Here is a 27,883-nt window from a genome sequence, read left to right as displayed (position 1 = left end):
GCTACTGCACTGATAGTTGAAGCTTAAATAAAGTCAATAGTCTGCCAATGCACAAGTCTAAGTCTCACCCGTCAAAGCTGAGTGTAATCCCTATTCACAGCTCATCTGCATCCTCACATTCAGGGCTATTATTAAAGAACAAACACCCATCTGCAGCTCGTAATGTCTTTCATACCTCACCATCTTGTATGGATGAGTATTTGCCAGGGGTAGTTTGGCATGAACACCAACCGCTTATCAGCATCCTTTGAAAAGGGGACCTAATTCAGTACCAAAAACTGTGAAGTTCATCGAAGTACTCACTTTCTTTGCCCTCTGCACCCCTTTGCTCCACTTCGAACCTCTTGGCATGAAAGTGCTGCAAATTGTAAGTTATGGAGTACACATTGGAGAACAAACCCTTCAGAATATGAGGCAAGGGCTTGGAACTTGCTCAGCAATATAAAATGGGTCAACAATGATATATTGAGGTGGTCTTGTCTGACTTGTACTACGGCGCAATGGATTCTGAGCATACATGTGGCATTTGTACACATATGGAAAGTCTATCTACAGCCACCTTGCCACATGGCATCTGCTTTGACCCAGAACACAGTGATTACAGCCAGCATACAGGTTCCATTCATGTGACTAGTTGAACTACACTGTACTAACACATTCAAATTGCGTTCATGATGAGATGGGGTGAGTGGAGAATCTTACTTGCATAGTCAGAGATAAAATGAGCATATCAACAAGAACAAGAGCAACAACTACAGGTTTGAAATTGTACAGTCATGCTAGTCCGAAGGACACATTAACTTGAAGCTCCCTTGCTGCAGTGCTGCTTGCCAGCCACGAAACCTCAAGTAATGACCAATTTGCGCATCCTGGACGGGCCCAACTGCGTGATACTAGCTGTGCACTTTGCAGCCTTCAATGCCTTCTTGTACCACACTGAGTAGTGGCAGTATGTGGTCTCATGCATAGCGCCAGCAATTTTCGTGATAATGTCTTCCTTCCTGACGCGGAAAACGATAGTAGGGTCCCACAGGGCGTCGACATCGACGTCATCGTCAATTTCCTTACATAATGAGATCAATCTCTCCCTGATTGCATTCACTCCTTTCCCCATCATCGTTAGCACCGGGGCCATAGTATCTTCAGGGTACAGAAACTATAAAAATAACGTTAGCTACACAAGAATTTTAAAATAAAAAGAAAACATTACCCCATCCACAACTAGATTTGGATCATCTGAGTATATGTCTATGGGATCATCCCTGCACACCCACACCTTGAACCACACTGACGATACTGAGCACCATGTGTGATTCTCTATGATGACTGGTGCATTGAGGGCGGGGGACCTGTCTTTGAAATGAAGCCTTTTGCTGATCGTTTCGATGGGTCCTGTAGTAGTAGACGTCCCGTATCTGAGCCCCTCTTTGGCAAATGATAGGGAGCGTTCTTGAACATGACAGCAGCGATCACGAGCAATAAGGAGGGGTTTTCGATAATGGCGCCTTCTAACTTATTGATCAAAGCGTCGCCGTGCTGTGAAAATGCAGTTTCTGCCAGGCCAGGGATGATAACCTCAGAGCCGGCATCCCGCATGTTTTGAAATGATATTCGCATGTCAGGAACGAGTGAATCTGATGCTTCAATGTTGCTCAAAATGTTTGCATTGAGCGCCTGACAGTTGAATGGAATGTTCTCAAGAAAGCATGTGAGCACTGTGTGTAAAGCAACAAGGGGAGCTTCATGAATGGCCGAGGGCATTTCTACAATCAATGTGCTGTCATCATCGAAGTACGTCAATCTATAGTATTGAGGTAGTAAGAACCAACATGACAGAGTAGCTTTTTCAAGCTCACCTTGGTTTCAAACCGAAATTGCAAGACTCGTTGATGAAATGCACTAGTTCTTCATACTTGACCTGCCAAATCCCACAAAACTCCTGAGAAGTGAAGATGATTTCACTGCTATGCCATACAAGTACATCAGACGCCTACCTCACACTCATGCTGACGATCTGGTTTCGTGATAAAATGAAGGACCTCTTGGCATATATGTTGGGCTTACAGACGAGAAAGTAGGTTCAGCTTATGCAATGCAATAAGGCTGATCAGTACCACATACCTGAAGGTGTTATCTCAGGATTTCCAGCTACAGACTGATGAAAACTATCCAGAATATAATCCAATTGATCCGTCTCAACCAAAATATTCTTCTTTTCTACAACTTGAGGGTTGTTGGTGGTGGGTTGAACTGCGGGAACACCCTTAACCACTGGAACTGAGTCAGAGTCAAAGGCCTTGTGGGGTTTGTATTCAGGCCTGATGTTGTTCTCATCATTGAAGAAGGGGCTACTCCTTGGTGTGGCATTAATCGCAGCACTATGAAGAGAAGTAGAGAGTGCATCTTTGAATGCAGTAGGCATGAAGAATCAGGTCCGAAGGCAGTAGTACTGCCAAGATGTGATGTTTTTAAACAAACAGCATAGCCTTTACTACTTGGTACTACTGTGACTAAGTTGGAAGCATGCTTAGCTAATAAGAACCATCACAGTAGACCTGTGAACTACTAGTAGTAGTGGTATGAGATCATCAATGCAGCTGAATTTGACTGGAATTTAACATCTATTCATGTCAAGACATAAGCCAGAGAAACAGAATAAAAAATTGGCACCAACATTCTCGAGTGAAGTCATTTAGACTCCATTTCAGACACCAAACAATGACAATCTTGCTTGATAGAGACATGACCAATCATGGCATGGGGTATACTTCCAAGGAAACTATGCGACCCCTGGATCTTTGAGTTGCCTCAGACGCCAGGTACTAGCACTGGATGAACTCAGATGAGGGCCCTGGAAGTGTGATATAGCATGAAAATCATATCAGAGCCTTGCGGAAAGTGCGGCAGGATGACTTATCAGAAGTGAAAAGCACAAGTGACTGTGAAGTGAATCAGGCTGCAGCGGCAAATATGATCAGTCAGTGGAACTCACCTGATTGATGCAAGGTTACACAAATAACGACTTATTAGACAGGTGAAATGAAAGAGAAATAGGAAAGACAGAAGTGTGGGACTCAGGAACTTCTCAGGAGCTTGGGGCACAGAGGAGACTGATACTCATAGAAGAATTAAGGTGGGTGTGTTGGGAAAAGCAGTATGATTATTGTACAAATTATGTTAGTGATTACAGCACCCCCACTAGTACTTATTTGTATATATCCCAAATTTAGATGGTGGGTAAACACGAAACATCGGAGTTTGAAAAAATCTGGGAAGGCTCCATGCAAGCTCAGTTCCAGTTAGGGGCTTCTGTACTAGAATCAAGCATAACAATGATACAGACACTAGATACTATGGTACTATGTCTGTATACATGTGGCGGTACACTAAATTTCTTCGTCAGATTCGAGTTGTATGCAATCCGACCACATGCAGTGGTGAGCCAAATCCCAGTGTTGTGCGATATGCAGCGGAATATCACTATCAAATTGATACAGCCCTGCCGCCCTAACCATTTCATCATCTGCTTCTAATAAAGGTAGGGATGATGTGGCTACTGGTGGCAATGGAGGGGATGGTGGAGGTGGAGGTGGTGGAGGTGGAGACAATGGAGGAGGAGGTGGTGGTGGTGGTGGTAGTGGTAGTGGCAGTTGTTGGAGGTGGGAATTCTCTGCCTCCTGTGGGTCCCCTGCTGCAGCAATGGGTACATAGAATAGGAACTGTGACTTGCGGCTATGTGGTGATGGTGCACCTTCCACGAGATTCCCTGCTACTGAAACATCACAGTTGAATGTTTGCCGACTCTGGCGATCTCGCAGACTCCATGTTAAAGCATCATAGGTGGTGGTCTGAGTGGGTTTTTCTATGATGATTTAATATCAATCAGTATGATAATGTCAACATCAAGAAAAAATGTACTGGTGGGCATCTCTGATGATTTGAACTGCCCTTCAGACTGTCAGCTTGCCTTAGAACTCCAAATTTCATTGCAACTATCTAACAGAAATATTTAAACTTACCCTGGTAGCCATGATGGTAGCTGTATTACATATTAACTCGCCAGCGTGGGCTTTGCTGTATGTAAGACTAAGATCTTGACTTGGCTGCACGTCCAGATCTCTCCACTTGAATAGAATGCGCCAGTCGGTTCATCATCAAGCTGTTCGGGTCATGAAATGTCTTGGAATGGTGATATTGAGCACCATCTTGAAGGCACCCTTAAAGAACTCATAAACTGATATTAAGTACATGCATACCTGTGCATGAATCCATGCCGATGCAGTCATGGCAGTACTATTCATTGGATGGTGATGAGGGGCATCGTTTCCTGACAGTATGGTATTCAAACTCAACCAATACTCACCGATCATCATAATGTCCGAGTTGTTGTTGACACTCCTGCGTCATCAAACAACTGGAGACGCCATCTAGGCAATTTAGTGATTTGAGCCTGTGCCACATACATTGGTGTGATCCACCTGGACAAAGCCATCTTGGTTCTGTATTCCACCATTCCTTCGTTCAAACCACTTCTTGACAAATGTTCACATATATTACTACACCCCAAGGTGCTGTAAAGTCATCTGGCCTATTCCTTGGCAACCACAAAGACAGGAGTCGAGATATCAAGTTGAAATAATCAAAGGTCTAGCATGAGTGTCCATACAATGTTGACATTTAGCCAGGTGATGGTGGGCTGCTCGAGCTTCATGTAGTAGATCTAATTCCTAATCACCTCAGTAGATGATGCACATACAGTTGTTACTTCACACCTTTGCCTGAGACTCAATGACTTCAAGGTGCACTGTAGTATTTGGAGGTCGTCATATTTTAGAACACTTTAAGAATGACCCAGGAGTGTATTGAGTTGTACTAGGGGGTGAGCCAGTACAAGAAATGTCTATCATGGGGTGCTCAATGCTGAAGACAATGCGAGAGGGATGCTTGGCGCGATGAGAGATGGCATCTGCACCTAATTGGGAAGGAAAGATTATCTTCCCTCTACTAAGAGGGGGAGACTATCACTACACTGCAACACATGAGTACTGGCCAGTTTCAGCGAGATGCATGAAGTAAAACAAAAAGTGTCTGGTCCTAACGTATCAAGAGCTAAGACATGTGATGCTGCTGCAGTTCCCTGTCAAACCTGCTCAAATATCTAAATGAAGGGCTGTGCTTGCACCTGACAGAAGGCACTTGACAGAAACCATCAGCATTGTCTTGAGCTTGAATCCAGTTGGTTCGGCTCTCAAAACATTCCAGGGGCCCCACATCAATCACGGTCTATATCAAAGTGGGTTAAAAAGGATAACAGTGTATTTTAAAAGAGTGTACATAAATCCAAAAGGCAGGAGAACACAAGCCCGACATAACATTCCCTGGAAGTGATGAAAGACTGAGAACAAGATAGAAGAATCTAATAGAACCTGTGAATGAGAATATGTCGACGAGATTGCAATCCAAGATCTAGGATAAACTTATGAAGACCATAATTCACAAACAGGGGGCATACCTTCCAACACATGCTTTGCTTCCTCAGGGCCTGTAGTCCTCGTTGCACGCCAAGGTCTGCCATCTGAACTTCCTAATGAACACGCACCCGGGATCCTCCAGGAGAGCTTGAAATTCTGTTTTGGTAGAAAGGCACGCAGGAACAAGCAGATGGACTTGGGTGAAGACTAATGAAAAGAGTGTATACTACAGTAGAGTGAGAAATGAATATGACATATAAGTGAATGTCTCACCTTCAGTCTTGTGCTAGTAGAGCAATGGACTGAAGCATTAGTAACTCTGAGCTGTATGTACTTGCCTCACTTGTGACTGCCACATAACCTTTGTAATTAGAGGTGGATGTTGGTTGCCTGGGTGCCTCTAAGTACAGGTAGATACAGGGATATAGCACTTGGATGGATAGTGATTGCTGGGTATTTAGCATGGGCACTTATCAAAAATCAACAGCAGTCGGCACTGATTAGTCACAAGGTACCTCAGCAATATCCCGGCAGGCTATTAATATCATTCCTGTCAGCAATGTGACGTTCCTGGCCCTGACAATGTTTGGCAAGTCCCATAAACCTTCATCTTCACTGTCTGTCACAGCAAGCTCACATATAAGGTGCTCCCTTGACCGTTTTGCACCAGATTTTTTTGCAGATCAACATACGGCGTTATATAAACTATTATATAGGCATAAAACATGTATAATACACCTGCAGTCATTAAACACTCATTGCACCACAACACCCCATTGAATCACTTTGTCCATTACTACACAACAACACAAAAAGATGATTACATCTGGCCTGGGCCTTGTAAAGTATTCATTTACCTTCCCTGCCATCAAATTTTAAGTAGGGCTGCATATTGAGTATTCATCATCATTGTCATCAGTGTCATTGAATGCATAACACTTTCCTTTTCTGTTCTCTATTTATCACATGTAACAACATATATAATATGCACTGTCTCATTCCTTCATACCTCAGTCATTGTCTCCAAACACTGAGGTATGGTTCATTGTCTCTCATTGTCCTGCCATGTCTTACTATATCCTCCTAGCATGTTTCATATCCTAGGTATTAATACTATTGAGTCATTGTCTCCAAACACTGAGCGTGTTTTGTGTCCTAGCTTCTAACAGGTTATGAGCTGTGATTTCTGACAGAAATCATATCAAGCTACATACCAACATGTGCCGTTCTCACAGCAACTCGCTGTAACCCTCCTCTATTGAAGAGACTCCCCCCCAACTTCCTTTGACATGAGGAAGCTTGATCACATTCCGGAATTGACAGGTCCAGATACACACTTTGCATGGAAACATGAGGTGATCTATGCCCTCAGTATTGAGGACCAGTGGTGCCATGTCATGGATACTGTGGATCCTGATGATGTTTTGGGCAATGCATCTTTCAAGCCTACAGTGGCGAACCCTTTGGCACCTACAGTTGACGAGATGAAGGTCATTTGTGAATGGCTCATAAATGACCTTAAGGCCAAGTCTATCATCACCCATTGCCTTTCTACCTCCATCCAACAGCTTATTTCAACCAGTCATAAGGTGGCTGCTTGTGATGCCTGGAAGATCCTAGAGGACCACTTTGACTGGGTGGACATGGGGTTACAACATGTCATCTGTCAAAGCATATATGTGCTGCAGATGAAGGATGCCACTGATGCCTCAAACTATGTGGGGCAACACTCTGTACTTCATGAATGGATGCTTTGCATGGGGGTGGTTTACACTGACACTGAAGCAGTGTTTCAACTTCTATGTGGTTTACCTCATACTGGGATATGGCCCCAGTTCAAGGCTCTCCTAATGTTGACTCTCCCCATTGCTACTCAAGCTGTCACCACCACCACCACTACTACTGTATCTGCATCTATAGCTACTGGAGCTGCCACTGCAGGATCTGCATCCTCCCTTCCCTCAGCCTCCACATTTGACACCTGTGTTGCTCACATCTCTGCAGAAGCTGCTCACATCCTCAATGAATGCATCCTTGCTAGAGGAGCTCCAGGATCTGAATATGCCCATGCAGCAACCACTACCTCTTCATCCACTGGGAACATTAACTCCATCACCAGCCTACAAAAACATTATCACAATCCTGAGGGTATCTTTTGCACCACAGTTGGCTGCAACAAGGGAGACCACGACCACGCACATTGTTATCAGAAGGGTAGTGTTACAAACTAGGGTAGTTCTAACAACAGATGACTCAATAAGAGTCAGGGACTTCTGTTGAGATTCTATACAGGATGATAAGTCAAGCATTCAGTGTAAGCTAATTTGAAGGGAGTGCCTTTGACTTAAAGTACAATTTGGATGACAAGAGATTGGAGGTCTCAAGTGAAGGATATTCAGGGTAAAACCTAGTAAGATTAAAGTGAAGAACTAAAGTATACAGGAGGCCTATTTATAGTAAGCTACTGTGCTTTAGGGCAGGTGTGAGAACAGAAGGAGTCAGAGATAAGAAGTGCGTAAGTGATAGTAAGAATAGATCATCTAGCAATGGCAGTTGTGGTTGTGATGTAATACAAGACATGAGTCAGAGATAAGTGTCTAGTGGCAGCATCATGCGGCTCATGATATAATACATGGTAATAGAGGAGAAATGAATAGGGGTGTACATGGTTGTAACATTACCCCTCATTTAGAGACAAAGTCACTGACTGTAGTTATCCTGATTGGCCCAATAGACAGGGTCAGCGTCATAGTTAGAGTCCAGCAAGTTGTTTTGCTCCTCTGTAATGGTATATGATGACTTATCAGCCATCTCGGCGGCATGGTAAATGGCGTCCTGCTCGATCTCCCAACAAGCGAGGGCTTTGTAGAAACCAGTGTCAGTCCAAACCAATGGGATGACCACTTCTCCTTTCAAGTCTTTACAAAAGACTGATAGATGTCCAGGTGCATACTCTTTGCAAACCTGGCAATAGTATGCTGGACAGTTCTTGTGATGCTGCCTGGCGACACGACAGTTGTGACATACAACATTATCAGTGGTTGCTGTCTTTATGGTGGTGACAGTGGATGACTGTGCAGGTGGAGATGGGGATCTAGATTGTCACTTATGGTTTCTGTGTGGGGAAGCTGATGCAGTTCACTTGGCAATGCGGGCGGATCTATGCCAGATGGGGTACTGACGTGTAGTGGGTGCGATGGAGGTAGGAGATGGAGAAGCTGGTATGTCAAGTACAGCAATAGGAGGGATATTATCATCTGAATGCTCAGTGGTAGCTGTCAGAATAACTGGCAGTGGGACTGGAATGGCAATATGTGGGGATGGGGGTCGTGCGACTGGGTTTGTAGCGATCCATTCAGTGACAATGTGGATAGCCTCTCTGATAGCTTCCTTAGTATCATCAGGCAGCAGATGGATTGCAGTATTACGAATATGTATATGAAGGTGGCAGAAGATGGTCTTGTGACGGTCATCGTTGAGAAGGTTAGTGGTGCACTTGATAAGGCTAGCATCTCTGATGATTCAGATAATAAGTCTGCTAGAAATTGCCCCTCTTTCTCCTAGGAGACAATCTATCTCAATAGCATATTGTTGGGATGTGATGGCAGATTCAAACAAGGCACTGGTCTCGATTTGATCAATGATTGTGAAGTAATCAGTGAGGGTGGAGTCACTGGTTAGGGTAGAGTTGGTTAATGGTGGGGAAGTGACTGGGGAAGGCATGTTTTCAATGGCAGCAAGGTTAGTGATGGTGGCAGTCTGGTAGTTGATAAGGGATAATGGGTGAACGATGTTCTCAGATACAGTGTTCATAGCAGCAGTGAGTTCTTCAATGCATTGGATGCAGAGGTGTAAGTGTTCAAGAGACATTGTTTTTAAGATTACAATCGATGGGTCTTTTTATATGCAGAGAGGACATTAGTGGCATTGCTGAGGTTCTCTTCTGGAATCCATTCGTTACTGGCAGAGGAGTATCCTTTCCAGGATACTAGATAGTGTCTTCATTTACCCGTTCCTTTGTGCAATAAGATCACATCAATCTTGTATTCTTCTTTGTTATCGATGATATCTGGGGGAGGATTGTGGAAGTTCGGGCCATGAATTTCTGTCTCATGATAGGATGATAATTCAGAAGCATGGAATGTAGGGTGAACTCTCCATTGTGGTGGTAGTTGGAGTGTGAACGTGATGGGTGATAGCACAGCAATGATAGGAAAAGGGCCATATTGCTTTGGCGCAAGCTTTCGTGATGGTAATTGCGTAATCAAGTTCTTTCCTGATAACCAAACCTTATCTCCTATTTTCCACGGTTGGTACTTCTGTCTGTGTGTTCATTCTGCCATTTGTTGCATAGCAAGGTTGCGACAAGAGAGTGCTTCTTCTCTTGATTTCTGAAGTAGGTGCAATTGATCTTCTGCAGCAGGTACAGTGGAATCTGGGAGAGTGTGTGGGAGAGCTCTGGGTTCATATCCCATCATAAGGAAGAATGGGGATGCATTTGGAGAGTTGTGTTTTTGATGATTATGGACAAACTCAGCCATAGGGAGGTGCTCTACCCAATCTTCTGGGTGATTGCAGCAATAAATGCAGAGATAAGTCTTGAGTTCCTGGTTGAGACGTTCAGTCTGTCCATCAGTCTAAGGGTGATAAGCGGTGGATGTGGCGATATCATATTTTAAGAGCTTAGCAAGAGCTTTTGAGAACTTTGATACAAACTGCAGTCCTCAATCAGATATGACTTTCTCATGGAGACCAAAGTGGTGATAGACATGTTTGAAAAACTTCGAGGCAACTCCTTCAGAAGTGATGGTTTTTGTGCAAGGGATCAGAATTACCCCCTTCATAAGGCCATGGTCAACCATGACCATGACAGAGTCAAAACCTGTGCACATGGGGAGATCAGTGATTAGATCAACAGAGACCTGGGCAAAGGGGGCAGAGGTGATGGAGGGGATAGGGACGAGTGGGGGAGTTACAGGGTGTGTATTGGATTTCATTTGCTGGCAAAGAGCGCAACTGTCAACGTATTTCTGGATATAGGAGCCCATAGAAGGCCACCAAAAGTCATGTTTGACAAGCTCTTCCATTTTAAAACAGCCAGGATGACCAGTGGAAGCATGGTCATGACAATGTTCAAGAATAAGGCGTCTCCCAGCAGGTCAGACATAGGCATGATCTTTGTAATACAGGATGTCCTCTTTAATTGTCCAATCAGCAAATGCAAATTTCATGCGGGGAAGTGATAGGCCATCAAGGGCATCTGCAGCAGCTTGGAAGATTGGGTTGGGATCAGTAGGGTCTGGGTTTGCGAGTGTGGTCATAAGTTCCACATCAAGAAGCCGTACAAACATAGAGTCAGGGAGGAGAGTAACATCATCATTGTCACTGTGTCCAGTTCCATGATCAGGACGTCACGAGAGGGCATTGGGGGTGGCAAGTTTAGTTCCAGCAATGTGATGGAGTTCGATGTCATAACAGGATAGGAGGAGTTGCCAATGTGCTTGGCGATGAGTCAATTTCTGTGCAGTACAGAAGTAAAGCAAATTTTTATGATCCGTAAAGATAATGACTGGATGAGGATTTCCTTCAAGGTAATGGTGCCATTCAGTGAGGGCACGAATAACAGCAAGAAGTTCATGATCAAAGATCTGATAATTCCTTTCGGCTGGGTTCAGGGTTTGAGAGAGATATCCACATGGATGATAGACTCCATTTTCATCAGTCTGTAGTAAAACTGCTCCAGTAGCGATGAGCAAGGTGTCAGTGGTGACGGCAAACTGCTTGGTAGGATCGGGGTTCCACAAGACAGGTTGCTTCAGGAAGCATTCCTTGAGCATGGTAAATGCAGAGGCACATGGATCCAACCAATAGAATACCATGTCTTTCTTGGTGAGGTTGATCAAGGGTCTAGTGATATCAGAATAATGAAGGACAAAATTGCGATAGAAATTGCAAAATCCAAGGAACAACTGAACTTCCTTCACTGTGGTAGGGACAGGCCAATCACGAATACCATCGGTTTTTGCGACATCCATTGCAATGCATCCAGGACGGATGATCATACCTAAGTATTCAACTTCTTCAGTGTCAAAGGTGCACTTTTCTGGTTTCAAGAATAGTCATTCTTTGCGGATTTGTTCTAAGACGCGACGAGTTCGAGCATGGTGGGAAGGGAGGTCATTTGAAAAGATAAGGATATCGTCCATGTAAATAACCAGCCATCCTTCATTGATTTCCTGCTGGAAGGTTCGATTCATATATGCCTGAAAGGTAGTGGGTGAGTTGCAAAGACCAAAGAACATGACATTAGGTTTGAAGAGACCATACTTAGTGGTAAATGCTGCTTTCCAATGATCGTTGGGGTGGATCCGGATGTTATTATATCCGGAACAAATGTCCATCTTTGTGAAATACTTGGTGCCATGTAATTGAGCTACCAAGGTCAATGGGAGTGGGAGAGGATATGTGTTCTTCACCGTCCAATTGTTGATATACCGGTAGTCCTGACAAGGGTGTAGGTCGCCACTTTTCTTTCTGACAAAGAAGAATCCACTGGCTTGTGGTGATTTTGATTCAGAGATGAATCCTTTCTGTATGTTTTCATTGATGAATGCTTTGACAGCGGTTCATTCTGCTTCTGACAATGGGTAGACCTTGGACGTTTTTGGGACAAAACCAGGTTTGGTATCAATTCAATGGTCAATCCCAGGATGTTCTGGGGGTAGCTGATTTAGTCCGTTTTTAGCAAAGATGTTGGCGAAGTCATGAAGGTAAGATGGGACAAGTTCTTCAAATTATTTCTTCTTCTGTTCAAGCCCAGCTGCTAATGCAAACTGTTGAGCTTTGTTACTGGTTTTGACATATTTGGTGGGCCATGACAAGGATGTGATCGTGGGTTTCTGTTCAGCAGCACTGGTACCATCTTTGGTTAACAGAGTGTCCATGGAAATATTGGTAATGACCTGGAGTTCAGTAGTATCAGCGGGGTACTCAACCAAAAATTCATTGTCATCAAGGTGGTACATAGTGAGTTCGCATACAGGTGGTGCATAGTCTGAAGTCCATACATCGTTTTTGGTATCAAAAGGGCCGTCATTGTCAGGGATGGGGTCAAGGTTGGGTAAAACTGGGGGTGCTTCTTCATCAGGGATTTCTTCAATCATAGCTTGGGGGAGTGGTTCTGGCACGGGTAGCACAGGAGGCACCTTCAGCAGCACTACAACTGGGACCTCTTCTTTCTTTAAATGGGAGTTCTTCCACATTTTATCAACTGGGGTTTCAATGGTTTTCTGAAAGAGAGGGGGAAGACTGTTCTTCTTTCATTCAGTGTCAACATCTTCTTCTATCAGATCACTCTTCTCGGTTCAAGAGAGTTCTAAAGTTTTGGCTTTCCACTGAATGATTGGATCCATGGCACGCAGCCAAGGGATTCCTAGCAAGATCTGATCACGATGACTAAGTTTCGTGATGTTGAATTTTCCAAGCATGGATCATTCATTGATTTTCATGATGAGGATGCAGTAGTGGGTGATTGTGCCTCCTTTCACATAACTTCCATCTGCTGTGGTTACTCGAAATGGTTTTGTGAGTTTATGCATTCAAATCTTGTGGAGTTTAACAAAATCTTCGGAGATGAAAGTTCCAGCAGCTCTGGAATCAATGACAGCGGTTGTTTCAATGGTTTTCAGGCGAGTTTTGGAGATAAGGGAAATAGGGACATGAAGTTCCTTTCTGATTCCTACACCCTGAACAAGTCTAATAGGTACATTGGAAGATACTGACATCGATCCAGTCTTCCACATCAAAAATCCTCGTTGATATGACAGACTTCTTCTTCATCTTCTTCGGCTGGCTCGGTGCGACACACAGGGGCTTTGCCATTCTTTTTCTTGGGACAATTACGGGAAATGTGGCCCTTCTGGTGACAGTTGAAACACTTGCCATTCTGGTAGTGTTCATTCTTCTCTTCCTCGGTGAGATAGTTGACTTCCATAGCATTTGGGTCATGGTGATCAATGGAGGGTCTGGGAATATAGTGTTGACTGGTAGGCTTTGTGGTTGTGTGATTGTTGTTACAGAAGATTGCACCATGTTGCCAGTTACCATCAAGTCTTATTGTGGCTTGGACATACTTGTCAAAGTCGGTAGGGATGGTTTCCATTTGATAAATGGCATTACCAATTCCCTTCTTGAGTCCATTGTTGAAGAACGTAATCAGGACAGCGTCTTGCTTTATGTTGGCTTGTGCAGCAAGGGTCCTGAAACTAGTGATATAGGAGGTGAGGTCGCCCATCTGCTTCAAGGTTCAGAGCTTATTCATAGCTGTACCAACAGCATCTGCTGGCGCAAACACTTCTTTGAACTTGGTTTCGAAGTTTGCAAAGGTTCCATAAGATTTTGAGGTAGAGTTATCAACTTTGGTGTAGAACATCAGCGCCCAACCCATGGCACTGTCTTTTGTCATATATGCAAGTGTGATAGTGACTTTCTTTTTGTTGGTATTGTAAACCAATGAGTTAACAGCAAAGTATGCTTTTACTGAAAATAACCATCTTAATGCATGGTCAGGGCTCCTGTCATAGTCTTTCAGTGTTCTGGCTTTAAGTTCAGATGAAGAGCTGGACATTCTGATACTAGGATGTGCGGAAAGATTTCAGGGTGGCTGTTCTTCTGGGAATTCATCTACTGATGTAGTTGAATGATGGTCAGGTTCTGTAGTTACAGGGGACAGGATTCATCTCTCTCTGTTCTCTGTGATATCCAGACCTTTGGCCTCATGATATTCTTCTTCTTCTGGTTCTGTGGGGATGTCATTTGGGTCAGTCTCCCACCAATACTTTCTAACCCAAGGGGTTGTCTTGCTTTGAGCTACTGGGGCCTCCCTGGATGGAGAGGTTTGATAATGACTTTAATCTTTTGTTATGAACTAGGGTAGTTCTAACAACAGATGACTTGATAAGAGTCAGGGACTTCTGTTGAGATTCTATGCAGGATGATAAGTCAAGCATTCAGTGTAAGCTAAGTTGAAGGGAGTGCCTTTGACTTAAAGTATGATTCAGATGACAAGAGATTGGAGGTCTCAAGTGAAGGATATTCAGGGTAAAACCTAGTAAGATTAAAGTGAAGAACTAAAGTATACAGGAGGCCTATTTATAGTAAGCTACTGTGCTTGAAGGGCAGGTGTGAGAACAGAAGGAGTCAGAGATAAGAAGTGTGTAAGCGATAGTAAGAATAGATCATCTAGCAACGGCAGTTGCAGTTGTGATGTAATACAAGACATGAGTCAGAGATAAGTGTCTAGTGGTGACATCATGCAGCTCATGATGTAATACATGGTAATAGAGGAGAAATGAATAGGGGCGTACATGGTTGTAACAGGTAGTGGCATGGAAGGACAAGCCCCCTGGATGAAGGGGAAGAAGAAGGAGAAAGAGACAGCTGCTTCTGCAGTTGCTCCTCCTCCTCCCCCTAAACTGGTGGCTGCTGCACCACCTCCCTCCTTACTGCATTCGCAGGTACTGAGGTGGCAGCTGAATCTTTCCTAGCAGATCTCTCTTGTGCATCCATTGTTGAAGTGCCAAATGAGGAATCCCAGCCAGTGGATACCGCAATCCTATTCTGCATTGTTGCTGCAGGATTCAACACCATCCTTGATTCTGGAACTACCACCACTCTTGTCCAGGATCACTCGTACTTCTGGTCGTATTCTATGGCTGATGCAGTCACCATTTGCACTGCTAATCACAGTAGTTTGAGCACGTCAAGTCATGGGGATTGTGTTGCCATTCTGACCATAGGCAGCAACCAACACCATGTTTGCCTCACAAACTGCTTGCACACACCTTTGGCAATGTTAAACCTACTATCAGTGGGTTGGATGCTCAGTAAGGGCTGGGACTGTGTCTTTCAGGTGTCTCCACCTCAGTGTGAGCTCGTATATAGAGGTACTGAACTTGGAGCCATTCCCATGGTGAACAACCTGTGCTATATCAACCCTGAGTTCTTGCCTGCCCCATCTGCTCAGATGCCTGCCACTACACCAAGCATTCCTCCTTTCCCACCTGACTTCTCAGCATTCACACATGTCACACTGACCCTTGACCTATGGCATGCTCACCTAGGTCATATCAGTGGTGAAGCTGTTTGACGACTCCCCCTTTTTCCCACTGGTGCAACTGTGTCTGCTGGTTCAGTCCTGTCAAAATGTGAATCCTGTATCATGGGGAAGCATCCCTGAAGGCCTCATCCTCCCTTGGAAACACCTTGTGCAGCTCAGTTTCTTGATCTCATTCACTCTGACCTCTGTGGCCTGATCCCCATCATTATGCCCCACAATAAATGGTACTTCATTGTGTTTCTCAATGACTACATGAATGTCTTAAACATTCAGCTCCTCACCACAAAAGATCAAGCTTTAGATGCTTGGCAAGTCATTTGTGCCTGGTGGGAAAACCAATCTGGACTACAGGTGAAGGTGTTTCACTTGGACAATGGGGGTGAGTTCCTGAATGCTGCATTCACTGCAGATCTTGAGGCTGCTGGCATCATATATCAACTATCAGTGCCTTATGCACATCAGCAAAACAGTAAGGCAGAGCGAGTCATTCACATGATCAAAGGCAGGATGTATGCCATGCTTGATCATGCTCGCTTGCCTCATTCTCTCTGGGGTGAAGCAGCCATATATGCAGCTTATCTATTCAATCACACTGAGTCTCGCTCTCTTCCTCCAGGAGCAACGCCCTATGAGATGCTGCATGGTAAGAAACCGGATGTCACTCATCTCCAGGTCTTTGGCACTCAATGTTTTGTACATATCCCTGCCAAACCGCAGGAGAAATTGGGGCCATGTTCATGAGAGGCCATGTTTATGGAATATCCTCCTGGTTGTGGAGAGTCTAGTAAAGACTCAGTGGAAGTTAATAGAACAACGCTATATTAATAAGTACCTAGTAAAGACTAGGTTACATGTGAGCAGGTGTGTCAACTACATGGTACAAGATGAGCTCACCTCAGTGGAAGTTAATAGAACAACACTGAGGTGAGAAAAGGCATGAAGCAAGTACATATGGGTCTATGGAGGATCTGTGGCTGAGTGGTGAAGGTGCTGTACAGTACATAGTAAGAGGCAAGAATAATGACATGTTGGGAATACGTGATTATGTCAACACACCCCCTCAGTGAGACACCAGCTGGAGACCAGGCAAGTATTTCTTGAAGAGATGACATGGGAGCACTTTGGTAAAAATGTCTGCAGTATTCATGTGTGAAGGCAGCCACTTAAGTAGGAATGTCCCCTTTTCAATATGCTCCCAGATGAAAAGATAACGAACATTAATATGCTTCGACCGAAGGTGGTTCCATGCCTCCATTGATAGCGAGATTGCCCTGGTATTGTCCATGTAGATCAGGACAGGAAGAGTGAGGGGGACGTGGAGCTGGACAAGGAGGGATTTCAACCAGAGGCCCTCTTGGATGGCATGAGTGACTGCCATGTACTCAGCCTTTGTAGAGGACAGCGTGTGAGTGGTCTGCTTTTTGGAGATGTGTGCAATGATCCCACCAGTGAAGAACCAGACATAGCCGGAGATGGAGAGATGGTCCTCAGGTAAACTCGCCCAGTTGGTGTCACAGTAGGTGTGTAGTCCCTCATTCACCTGAGCACCCCCATAGTGGAGATGGAGGTTCTGAGTCCTGGAAAGGTAACGAACAGGTCATTTGGTGGCAGCAAAATGTGCAGGGGATGAGTTTGAATTGTGTTGAGTGAGGGAGTTGACCACATATGAGATGTCAGGACGAGTGCACACTGCAAGGTACAATAGCTCTCTGATGAGCTTGTGGAATCTGCTGGGGAGGTTTTTGATGTTAATGTGCATGTCGTCCAGCTGGCCAAAAGGGTGATGAGAGTTGAGGGGAAGACGGACAGGGTTGCAATCCATGAGACCATACTTGTTGAGCAGGTAAGCAATATACTCTCCCTGGTGCATCCAAAGCTGACAAGATACAAAGTCCCTTTCAAATTGTATGCCGAGGAATTTTGTGACAGGACTGAGGTCCTTAATCCTGAAGCATCTGTCGATTTTACACTTCACAGAGGTAAGGAAGGCAGGTGAGCTGGAGGTTCCAAGTCTGTCGTCAATGTGGAAACCGACAATGCAGATGATGCATGTCCCTGAGATGACTTTGTTGAAGATGAAGACTGCATGATCAATGGCACAACAGGAGAAGCCCAATTCCATCATTACTGCCTGTACCTCCTCATACCACTCCATAGTGGATTGTTTCAACCCATAGATGGTGCAAAGCATACACCAGACTTGCATGTGCCAATCCCCCTCTTCAAAACCTTTTGGCTGCCTCATATACAATTCCTCTTTTAACACCCCCCACAGGAAAGCTCTCTTTGCATCAAAAGAGTGGAGGACCCATCCATGTTTGCAGGCAAGTGCTGTGATGGGACGTAAAGACACTGTTTTGATGACTGGGATGAAAGTAGCGCCATAATCTATGCCAGGAATTTGTGAGAAACCCTGCACAATGAGACGTGCCTTGTGTATGGGTCCGCCCTTGTTATCTTCCTTAAATTCTAACACCCAGTGATTGCCAATTGCTCATTATCCTTCTGGAAGTGGGGTGACCTTGTAGACTTTCATTTCTGACATGATACCGAGCTCCTTCTTCATCGCCGTGAGCCACTCATTGCAATCTGAATGGAGCATGGCCTCCTCATAAGTTGCTGGAGGTATCTTCATGTCGTAGCCTTCACTTAGTGGGTTCCTTTTCTGGTTGCTGTGAATGCTGATGTTTGCTTGCTCCTTGATGATCACATTGGCAAATACTTCTGGTACATCGATGTTGGGCTCTATCTCCTCCAGGTCTTCTGTTGGGGTGTCTTGAGTGCCTTCTTGGTCCAGCACCCCCTCACTTGAGGGAGCTACTCCCACATGTTACTGGTGCTCCTCACAAAGAGTCTGCAGCCACACCTTGGAGGCAGCAAGGTCATCTGTGAAGGCACATCCTGCCTCAGTGAGCACATGTGAGTGTGTGGACTTCCAGGGAGCAGGTAGGATGGCAGGGATGGGTGCAGGAGGCAGGATGGCAGGTGATGAAGAAGCAGACGGCATAGTGCATGAAGGTGAGTCCTCACCATCAGAGTCAGAGTTGGAGCTGTGATTGTGAGCAACACCAGGCATGTTTTCATTGAAGATGACATCACGAGCAACAAAGAAAGCCCCAGTGTGGCTGTCATGAAGGTGGTAGCCCTTCATCCCCTTGGGATAGCCAACAAATATAGTGTGGTGGGAGTGGGGACCAAGCTTGGCCTGGAGCTCTGTAGGGATGCAGGCAAAGCACTGGGACCCAAAGATACAAAGATGGGATAGATCAGGTTGATGCCCATTGACAAGCTCAAAGGGAGTGGTTCCAGCAGTGGGAAGGATGTGGGACTCAGTCCTATTCCAGAGATAACATGTGGTTAAGACTGTCTCACCCCACAAGTCAGCAGGAAGGTGCACCATCTTTAGCATTGCAAACAGCCGGCCTTCCAGGGTGCAGATAGCCTACTCAGCCATGCCATTCTGCTGGTGAGCATAGGACATGGAGAGCTGCTGCTCAATCCCTGCCTCCTGCAGTGCACATGTGAATGCACCACTGATGAACTCCCCACCATATTCTGACCTAAAAACTTTCACAGTGCATCCAGCATGATTTTCCCAATGTGCACAAATGATTTTCCATGCCTCAAGTGCCTGGTCCTTGGTGGCCAGGAGTTGGACATTCAGGAGATTGGTATGGTTATTGAGAAAAACGATGAAGTGGAGCTTGCCGTGAGGTGTAGTGATGGGGAGAGGGCCACATAGGTCGGAGTGTATGAGGTCAAGCATGTGTGCTGCTCTTGGCTCTTCAGAGGGAGGATAAGGCTGACAAGGATGCTTGGTGATGATACAAGACTCACAATGCTGCAAAGGTGTGGTGACACTGACACTGACACCCTTAGCAATGAGAGGAAGGCATTTAATGGCATCACCACCGGATGACCCATCCATGCATGCCAAAGGTCCCGTGTGATGGGAACACATGTGAAGATAACCAATTCATGGGACAGGGAAGGAGAAGCCCTCTCTGGGTGAACAAACTGCAAGTTGAGGAAGACCAGCTTTCTGCTCATGGGGGTCTCACCAAGCAATTCTCCATGGCACACAAGTTGGCATCATGCCAGATCCAGTAAGAAATTGACTGCCCAGCCCTTTTCTACCATGTAACTGATGGAGAGCAGGTTGATCATAGCACCGGGAGCATGAAGGCAGTTGGTGAGTCAAATGCGATGGATTTTGCCCCCAATATTCAGATCAGCAACACAGTCACCTTGTCCAGATATGGGAAGTTGCCCATGATTGGCCATTTTAACAACCACATGAGAGTCATTGGAGAAGTTCCAGAAGAATTTGCAGTCGGTGATCAGTGTGGATGTTGTGCCAGAGTCAAGAATCATTGACATTGCTTGACATACTATGCAGGCTATGTTTTCTGTGGTTGGAGAGGAGTCAGAGGGATCATCAATCTCTTTGATGATGGTGCATGCAAGATCTGCATTCGATATGCTGGGTGAGAATGTGGATGAGGGATTCACAGGTGTGTCAGTTGTGGCAGCTGCAGCAACATCTTTTCTGAAGGGTTTTCTGCTGTGGGCAGGGACTCTGCCCTTTCCTTCCATCCCACCACCTGGCTGGAAGCAGTGTTCACGGTCATGAGTCAGTGACTGTGGCAGCCCCACACAGGCTGGGTTATCGCAAGCTATGCCCTTAGGGTTGGACTTGTGCATGTGGATGCCAGTCTTGGAATTCACCCAGGATTCAGGTATGCCTGCTCCTATGACATTGGCATACTCTGACCTTGAACCATTGAGCTTCTGTTCCCCCTGGATGCAATTAGCTTCTTCTGAAAGAGAAGCAGCAACAGTTGTGAAGGTCATTTTTGGAGCTGCAGCAGGTGTGGCAGAGCTCATTGTGCTGGTGGGAGCAGGGGAAGAGTTACTGTACATGGTCATGGTCATGCATTTGAAGATCATTTACTCCAGCATCTGTAGGAGACCTTGCAGGAGAAGGAAAACTGCCTCCCTGTCAGTGAAGGTGATTGCAATTTCTGCAAAGTGTTGTCTTGCATGTTTGAAGACACTGATGTAACAGGAGACATCATCAGTGTCTTTGAGCTTCTCAGCAAATAACTGGGCTTGGAGCTTGAACTGCAAACTCATGTCAAGATGTCCGAAATGCATGGAGAGTGTATTCCATTGGTCTTGGGCAGTGGACGACTTACTGAGAAGTCCTTGGACTACTGGTGAGAGTGTCCTGCAAATGATTCCCTTTGTTTGCATGTCTTCTTTAATCCAATCCATCATGGCTAGCTTCTCAGCTGCGGTGGGACTTTCAGCTGTCACAGGTGAGGGCATCACAGATGCATATTCTGCAAAGTCATTAGGATTGGTACCAGTGCTACAATGGTTCCATAACCCTTCACCTTGTAGTGCAAGGACTACTCCACGACACCAGCTGGGATATTCATCTGTGCTCATCAATTCAACAATGTGATCATATTTTCCCATGATGGAAGATGCTCAGGTTGATTTGCAATATTTTATGAGATGTGAGTATTCAAATGGGGACAAATGATTCTTTTCAGTGAGCTTGTTGACTTTCCTTGATTCTGGGCCTAGCTAGAGTCCAGGGCTCATAACCTGTGGAGAGTCTAGTAAAGACTCAGCGGAAGTTAATGGAACAATGCTATATTAATAAGTACCTAGTAAAGACTAGGTTACATGTGAGTGGGTGTGTCAACTACACAGTACAAGATGAGCTCACCTCAGTGGAAGTTAATAGAACAATGCTGAGGTGAGAAAAGGTGTGAAGTGAGTACATATGGGTCTATGGAGGATCTATGGCTGAGTGGCGAAGGTGCTGTACAGTACATAGTAAGAGGCAAGAACAATGACATGTTGGGAATGCGTGATTATGTCAACACTGGTGTCAAGGTTTGGTGATGCCAAGACTCAGCCACAGGCACATTCTTCAACTCTCACGATGTTATTTTTGACAAATCTTTCATTGGTTGCCCTTTTCCTGTCACTGACAGTGACGATGAAGATGATGAACCTGCTCATCCTACCAGTTCATCTATGCTGCCTGGTGCGCCACCTGCTGCTCAATGTCCTACTGCTGCTTAACAACCTCCCCCCATTGCACCAGTTCATCATTCTGGTTGTTCCCAGGTTCCTACTGAATGAGGACGTGTCTACCATGAGCAACTCACTGCTGATGCAGTGTGTTTGAATTGCCAGTGGGACCTACAGTAGGCCTGTATTCAGGGTATTCCTCCTGCAAACAATACCATGTCCATACCTCCAATCCCCATTTCCAATCAATCTGTTCTTCTCCCTGCACCATTGCATCCCCTAGCTAATGACAAAGTCATCAACAACAATGCCATTAATGCAGAGACCAAGACAGTAGGTTATCCCCACATTCTCACCAATATGATTGTTGCAGAGCAGGCATCCATCTCCATTCAGAGTGACACTTGTCATAATCCACAAGTTGCCAGATACAACATGAAGATCCCCCCAAACTCATATGACAAGGCCATGTGGCACTCTGATCGGGACTCTTGGCTCACTGCAATGAAGAGGGAGATGAATTTGATGTCAGAGATGAACATCTATGAGCTTGTTCCTCTCCCTGCTGGTTGGAAGGCTATAGGTTGTAGATGGGTGCTCGAGTTTCAGGAGAACCAGAAAGGTAGCTCAATCTTCAAAGCCAGACTTGTGGTGCACAGCTTCTCACAGGTTCTGGGCATCAACTTTGGAAAAACCTTTGCACCTGTTGCTAAGGCAGCCTCCATGTGCGTCATCTCCACACTTGCAGCATGGAATGACTAGGAACTTGACACCTTTGATGCAAAATGTGCCTTCCTGTGGGGAAAATTAACAGAGAACGTGTACATGCATCAACCACCTGGATTTGAACAGTTTTCCTCAGACAGTGATGTCCTGATCTGTCACCTTTTGTCCTCACTCTATGGACTCAAACAGGCAGCCTATGATTGGTACAAGCTTTTGCAAGAAGTTCTTACTCACTTAGGTTTCCTCCAAGTTGCGGCTGACTATGCCATCTTCATATATGACCACATCAATGGAGAGGGAGAACAAATCATATGCATCATTGCCTGGCACATTGATGATGGCCTTGCAGCTGCCAGCAATAATCCCTTCCTCATCCATATGAAAGGTCAGATAGTACAACACTTTGGCATCACTGACCTGGGTCCTGTATCAAAGCACCTGGGAATTCAGTTCAAGCACAACAGGACATTGCACAAGCTTTGGATGCATAAAATGGACTACATCACCTACCTTCTTGAGGAACATGGTATGATCAGTTGCAACTTGGTCACTCTTCCCATGCATCCTCACATTGAGAACCTTACCTCTGAATACTGAAAGCTAGTTGGAGAACTACTCTACCTCACAATATACACTCATCTGGATATTTGTTAAGAACCATGCTCAAAGGAGAGAGAGACTGACTCAGAGGGGCTTGGCCTCAGCTCGTATGCTGTGCCCCTTACCCAAGTATGTGCCCTTCATTTCAGAGGAAGTCCGATGATGGTCTGACGAAGTCCAGAGGACTTCCGGAGGCTGGCTACTCTGGTGGAGAGTGCGGGAGGACTTCTGGAGGAGCGTGTGAAATGTCCGGAGGAGCGTGGGAGAGTTCCGGAGGAATGCAGGAAATGCTCAGGAGAGTTCCCACTGCAAGGTAATACTTCTACAGGAAAACAGGATGGAAGGATAGAAGGTCCAGAGGACAGGAGGACAGGATGTCCGGAGTATGGAGGACAGGAGGTCTGGAGGTATGGAGGACGGAATGTCTGAAGGTACGGAGGGCGGAATGTCCGAAGGATAGGATGCCTGGAGGTACAAGGGACAGGAGGTCTGGAGGTACAGAAGACAGGAGGTCCGGAGGTCCGGAAGGAATAGGGGCTACATTGGACAAAGTCTGATGCAGAAGCAAACAGAGGTAGACTACCCTAAGGTAGAGTCGGAGGGACAGGGAGTGGACCTAAGTCCAGAAGGAGGGTAAGTGCCAGAAAGGCAAGACTCTAGCCTAGGGAAGCAATCCCTAGACTTGGGACAGAGACATAGGGGACAAATCCGAAGGTCCAGAATTCTGGCCTAGGATGTCCATCCCTAGGCCTTATGGAAAAGGACAAACTCAGATGGACTGAAGTCCAGAAGAAGATTGGGCAAGTCTAAGGTGAGAGAGCAAGAACTAAGATGATATTCAGTGTCATATCCCACAATCCAGACCCACATTCCATCATATTCCCACGCCTTCCGAGCCTACATCCAGACCCCATTTCATATCCAGCTCATTCCCAGATGCCCTTCCACTGTGCTCCACACCTCAGCAGGATCGACTACGCTCCAGATTTACCCCTGAGCTCCAGACCATTGGATCTCCACTGCTAGCCTGATCCATACCCCCCTGTCCCATCCACCCTATGCACACTCCATCCAGCAAGACATCCAGACTTCACCTCGTCTTGGATTCCAGACTATATCCACCTTCTTGTATTCCAGTCCTGTATCCACCTTGTCTTCCGGATCCCCAGATCTCCGGACCTCCGGATATTAACGCTGGACCTATTCCCACCCTCTGTCCGATATCCTGCGCCTATCCCCATGGAGGCATTCTCTGCCTTCTGGCTTTTGGTTACCTCTTGTTCCATCTTGCTTATTGATCCTTGTATGAGTCCTCATCTCTGAGTTCATTTACTTGTGTTCCAACTTACTTACTAATGTGTTTCCACATGCTCGTACATAGCCTTGCTCCTTTGCTTACTGATCCCCTCAGATATTGTTCAGTATATAACCCCTGTAGATACTCCTGTAGTTCCTTAGTTTGAATATCGACTTAGACTTGCCCAATCCTCTCTCAGACTTTGGTCCACCTAAGTCTGTCCTACCCATCAGGCCTAGGGATTGATTCCCTAGGCCGGAGCTCCACCTTTCTGGCACTTACTCTCTTTCCAGACTTAGGTCCAATCCCTGTCTCTCCAACTCTACCTTAGGGTAGTCTACCTCTGTTTGTTTCTACATCGGACTTCATCCGATGTAGCCCCTATTCCTTCCAGACCTCCAGACCTCCTGTCCCTTGTACCTCCAGGCATCCTGTCCTTTGGACATTCCATCCTCCTAACCCTCAGACATCCTATCCTCCTGTCCTTCAGACATCCTGCCCTCTGTACCTTTGGACATCCTGTCCTTCATACCTCCGGACATCCTGTCCTTCTGTCCTCCATCATCCTGTCCTCCTGTCCTCCAGACCTTCAGACCTCCTATCCTTCCATCCTGTTTCCTGTAGAAGTATTACCTTGCAGTGGGAACTCTCCTGAGCACTTCCTGCATTCCTCTGGAACTCTCCCACGCTCCTCCAGAAGTCCTCTAGTGCTCTCCAGCAGAGTAGCCAGCCTCCGGAAGTCCTCCAGACTTCATTGGACCATCATTGGACCTCATCTGAAATGAAGGGCACATACTTGGGTAAGGGGCACAGCATACGAGCTGAGGCCAAGCCCCTCTGAGTCAGTCTCTCTCCCCCTTGAGCAACATGGTTCTTAACATTCAGACTGAGGACTCTACTGTAGTTGTACAGGGGTTATATACTAGAGGCTATCTGAGAGGATCAGTAAGCAAAGGAGTAAGGCTATGTATGAGCATGTGGAAACACATTGGTAAGTAAGACAGAACATAAGTAAATGAACTCGGAGATGAAACTAGTACAAGGATCAATCAGCAAGATGGAAACAGAGATAACCGAGAACCGGAAAGGTGGAGATGCCTAAATGGGGATAGGTGCAGGATCTCGGATGGAAGGTGGGAATAGGTCTGGAGATAGTACAGTTAATATCCGGAGGTCTGGAGATCTGGGGATCTGGAAGGCAGGATGGAAACAGGACTGAGATATGCGAGGTGGTGGATGTAGTCTGGAATCCAAGAGGAGGTAAAGTCCAGATGTCTTGCTGGACAAAATGTGCGTAGGGTGGACAGGATAGGGGATCCAGGAATGAGTTGGATATGGGGTCCAGAAACAGGTCCGGAAAGCGTGGGAATATGATGGGATCTATGTCTGGCATATGGGATATGACAATATTACTGTCACCATCACAAAACTAGCTTAACATAACTGCTCACCTGAGCCTCATCACTATGCCTCAGCTAAACATGTCCTCTGATTTCTTGCTGGTACCATCAGTTTACACATGCACTATGGGGGTGCTATTGTGAACCCAGAACTACATGGGTTCAGTGACTCAGATTGGGCTAGTTGTCCCAAGGACCATATCTCCATATCTGGCTATGTTTGGTTTTTCAATGGCGGACCTGTATCTCACTCTTCAAAGAAACAACTTATGCATGCACTGTTCTCCACAGAAGCAGAGTACATGGCCCTTACAGCTGCCATCCAAGATGGTCTTTGGTTCACATCCTTCTTCAAGTGCTTGAGAATACCCCTCACCCTACCACTTTGCTTATTTGCTGATAATGCAGGTGCCATCACATTGTCTGAAGAGGCCACAAACTACATTTGCACCAAACATATAGACCTCCGATATCATTTCATCCACATCCACATTGAAGAAGGCACTTTCAAACCAGAATGATTATCCACTCACAAAAATGTTACTGACATCTTTACCAAGAGTCTTCCCCACCTGCTGTTCATTTGTTACCAATCTGGTCTCTCTCTCATTTTTCACTAGATTGCAACAATGTCTTGTTGTGGGGGTATATTGAGTATTCATCATCATTGTCATTGGTGTCATTGAACGCATAACACTTTCCTTTTCTGTTCTCTATTTATTATGTGTAACAACATATATAATATGCACCATCTTGTTCCTTCATACCTCAGTTGTTGTCTCCAAACACTGAGGTATGGTTCATTGTCTCTCATTGTCCTGCTGTGTCTTACTATATCCTCCTAGTGTGTTTCATATCCTAGGTATTAATACTATTGAGTCATTGTCTCCAAACACTGAGTGTGTTTCATATCCTAGCTTCTAACACTGCACACCATACCATATATGGTAGATGGCCATATACATATGGTATAAATATGATATACAGCTAACCCATACACCATACATGACATTGGTGGTGGATAAAGTGGATGGTATGGTATGGAGTATTATATGGACATATATGGTGGTGTATGGTACATATGGAATGTAAATCAATTATGAATGAGGTTGTTTGGTACAAAACAACCCAAACAAAGCCTCACCTTCATGAGCATCAATGTCCTGATAGTCTCAGGCTTGAGACTTGTGCACTGCAGTGAAACCATGTCACAACCACCAGAGAAAACTCATTCAACAGCAACAGCAGATCCTACAAAGAAGAGAACTAAGTACAGACACCTGGAACATGGAGTAAGTACTCACTAGGTATTGAAAGGATATCATGTGCAAGTCAAGAGAAGTTTGGAAACTGTGCTTGGTGACCTGCCCACCATTGAATTGGGTTGCAAAGGTTAAAGTCTTCTTGTGGAAGCTTCAGATACTCAAATTCATCCACTGACAGATTTGATTGCTTCTTGTACCTTGCTGTAAAGTTCACCTTTGATAGGGACATTCTGCCATCTGACACATCTGCATGGCAGCCTGTGCTGGTAGATGGTGCACAGTCCTGTGCAAGGGATGTAGTGATATAGTCAGCTTTATACAGGGCATGTAGGTCATTCTTTAGTGAGTCAATTTGCAACCATGTACTTTCATCATTGACAGCACAGTCATCATGGAGACCTTCATAAGTGATGTGGAGATCAAGTACTTGAACTAGATTAGCTATCAAACTAGAAATATAAATTGTAGTACAAAACTTACTTGAAGCCCAGACATAGTATGGTAGGGATCATCACAGGTAAACCCGTGGGTATCCTGAGGTCAACCTGTACCCATACCCGCCATGGGTGTGAGTATGGATGCAGGTCATGGCGGGTACATACCCATGGTAGATGTACCTGTGGGAGAGAACAAGACAGGGAGGACGAGACTGACAAGACAGGGAGAATGAGATGAGATGGGGAGAACAAGACCAATAAGACCAACAAGACTGACAAAAACAACAAGACTCACAAGACCAACAAGACAGGGAGAACAAGATGAGATGGAGAGAACAAGAATGATGAGACCATTGAGACTGTCAAGATGGGGAGAATGAGACCAATGAGATAGAGAGAACAAGACCAACAAAACAGGGAGAATGAGACCAAGAGAACAAGACTAACAAGACAGGAAGAATGAGAATAACAAGACAGGGAGAACAAGACTGACAAGACAAGAAGGACAAGGTAGTTAGC

The 27,883-nt window shown here is 45.4% G+C and overlaps 6 protein-coding genes across 6 annotated transcripts; 2 read left to right on the top strand and 4 right to left on the bottom strand.

Annotated features, from left to right (window-relative positions):
• Window positions 1-844: 844 nt before the first annotated feature.
• On the bottom strand, window positions 845-2,422 carry BJ212DRAFT_1485650 (uncharacterized protein; the record flags this gene model as incomplete). The annotated part of the gene is made up of 6 exons (XM_041341012.1): window positions 845-1,156; window positions 1,211-1,296; window positions 1,350-1,801; window positions 1,857-1,939; window positions 1,995-2,059; window positions 2,122-2,422. The coding sequence occupies 6 exons, from the start codon at window positions 2,420-2,422 to the stop codon at window positions 845-847; spliced, it is 1,299 nt and encodes a 432-aa protein (XP_041188135.1).
• Window positions 2,423-3,386: 964 nt separating this feature from the next.
• Window positions 3,387-4,031, bottom strand: BJ212DRAFT_1485649 (uncharacterized protein; the record flags this gene model as incomplete). Its single annotated transcript, XM_041341010.1, has 3 exons — window positions 3,387-3,862; window positions 3,919-3,955; window positions 4,020-4,031. 3 exons carry the CDS (start codon window positions 4,029-4,031, stop codon window positions 3,387-3,389), a joined length of 525 nt encoding a protein of 174 aa, XP_041188134.1.
• A 2,921-nt stretch (window positions 4,032-6,952) lies between these two features.
• On the top strand, window positions 6,953-7,300 carry BJ212DRAFT_1211468 (uncharacterized protein; the record flags this gene model as incomplete). The annotated part of the gene is made up of 1 exon (XM_041329237.1): window positions 6,953-7,300. A coding segment is annotated over one exon (348 nt), but the record flags the coding sequence as incomplete, so codon positions are not given.
• Window positions 7,301-14,836: 7,536 nt separating this feature from the next.
• On the top strand, window positions 14,837-15,618 carry BJ212DRAFT_1485644 (uncharacterized protein; the record flags this gene model as incomplete). Its single annotated transcript, XM_041341009.1, has 4 exons — window positions 14,837-14,986; window positions 15,020-15,217; window positions 15,273-15,355; window positions 15,414-15,618. 4 exons carry the CDS (start codon window positions 14,837-14,839, stop codon window positions 15,616-15,618), a joined length of 636 nt encoding a protein of 211 aa, XP_041188132.1.
• A 3,646-nt stretch (window positions 15,619-19,264) lies between these two features.
• BJ212DRAFT_1209725 (uncharacterized protein) lies at window positions 19,265-19,471 on the bottom strand (the record flags this gene model as incomplete). The annotated part of the gene is made up of 1 exon (XM_041329208.1): window positions 19,265-19,471. A coding segment is annotated over one exon (207 nt), but the record flags the coding sequence as incomplete, so codon positions are not given.
• Window positions 19,472-19,785: 314 nt separating this feature from the next.
• BJ212DRAFT_1485640 (uncharacterized protein) lies at window positions 19,786-20,475 on the bottom strand (the record flags this gene model as incomplete). The annotated part of the gene is made up of 1 exon (XM_041341008.1): window positions 19,786-20,475. One exon carries the CDS (start codon window positions 20,473-20,475, stop codon window positions 19,786-19,788), a length of 690 nt encoding a protein of 229 aa, XP_041188130.1.
• Between the last annotated feature and the right edge of the window lie 7,408 nt (window positions 20,476-27,883).

The sequence above is a fragment of the Suillus subaureus genome, assembly GCF_016647635.1.
Source record: "Suillus subaureus strain MN1 chromosome Unknown BJ212scaffold_43, whole genome shotgun sequence".
NCBI lineage: Eukaryota > Fungi > Basidiomycota > Agaricomycetes > Boletales > Suillaceae > Suillus > Suillus subaureus.
Note: the sequence above shows the minus strand (reverse complement) of the source record. Positions and strands in the feature narration are given on the sequence as shown.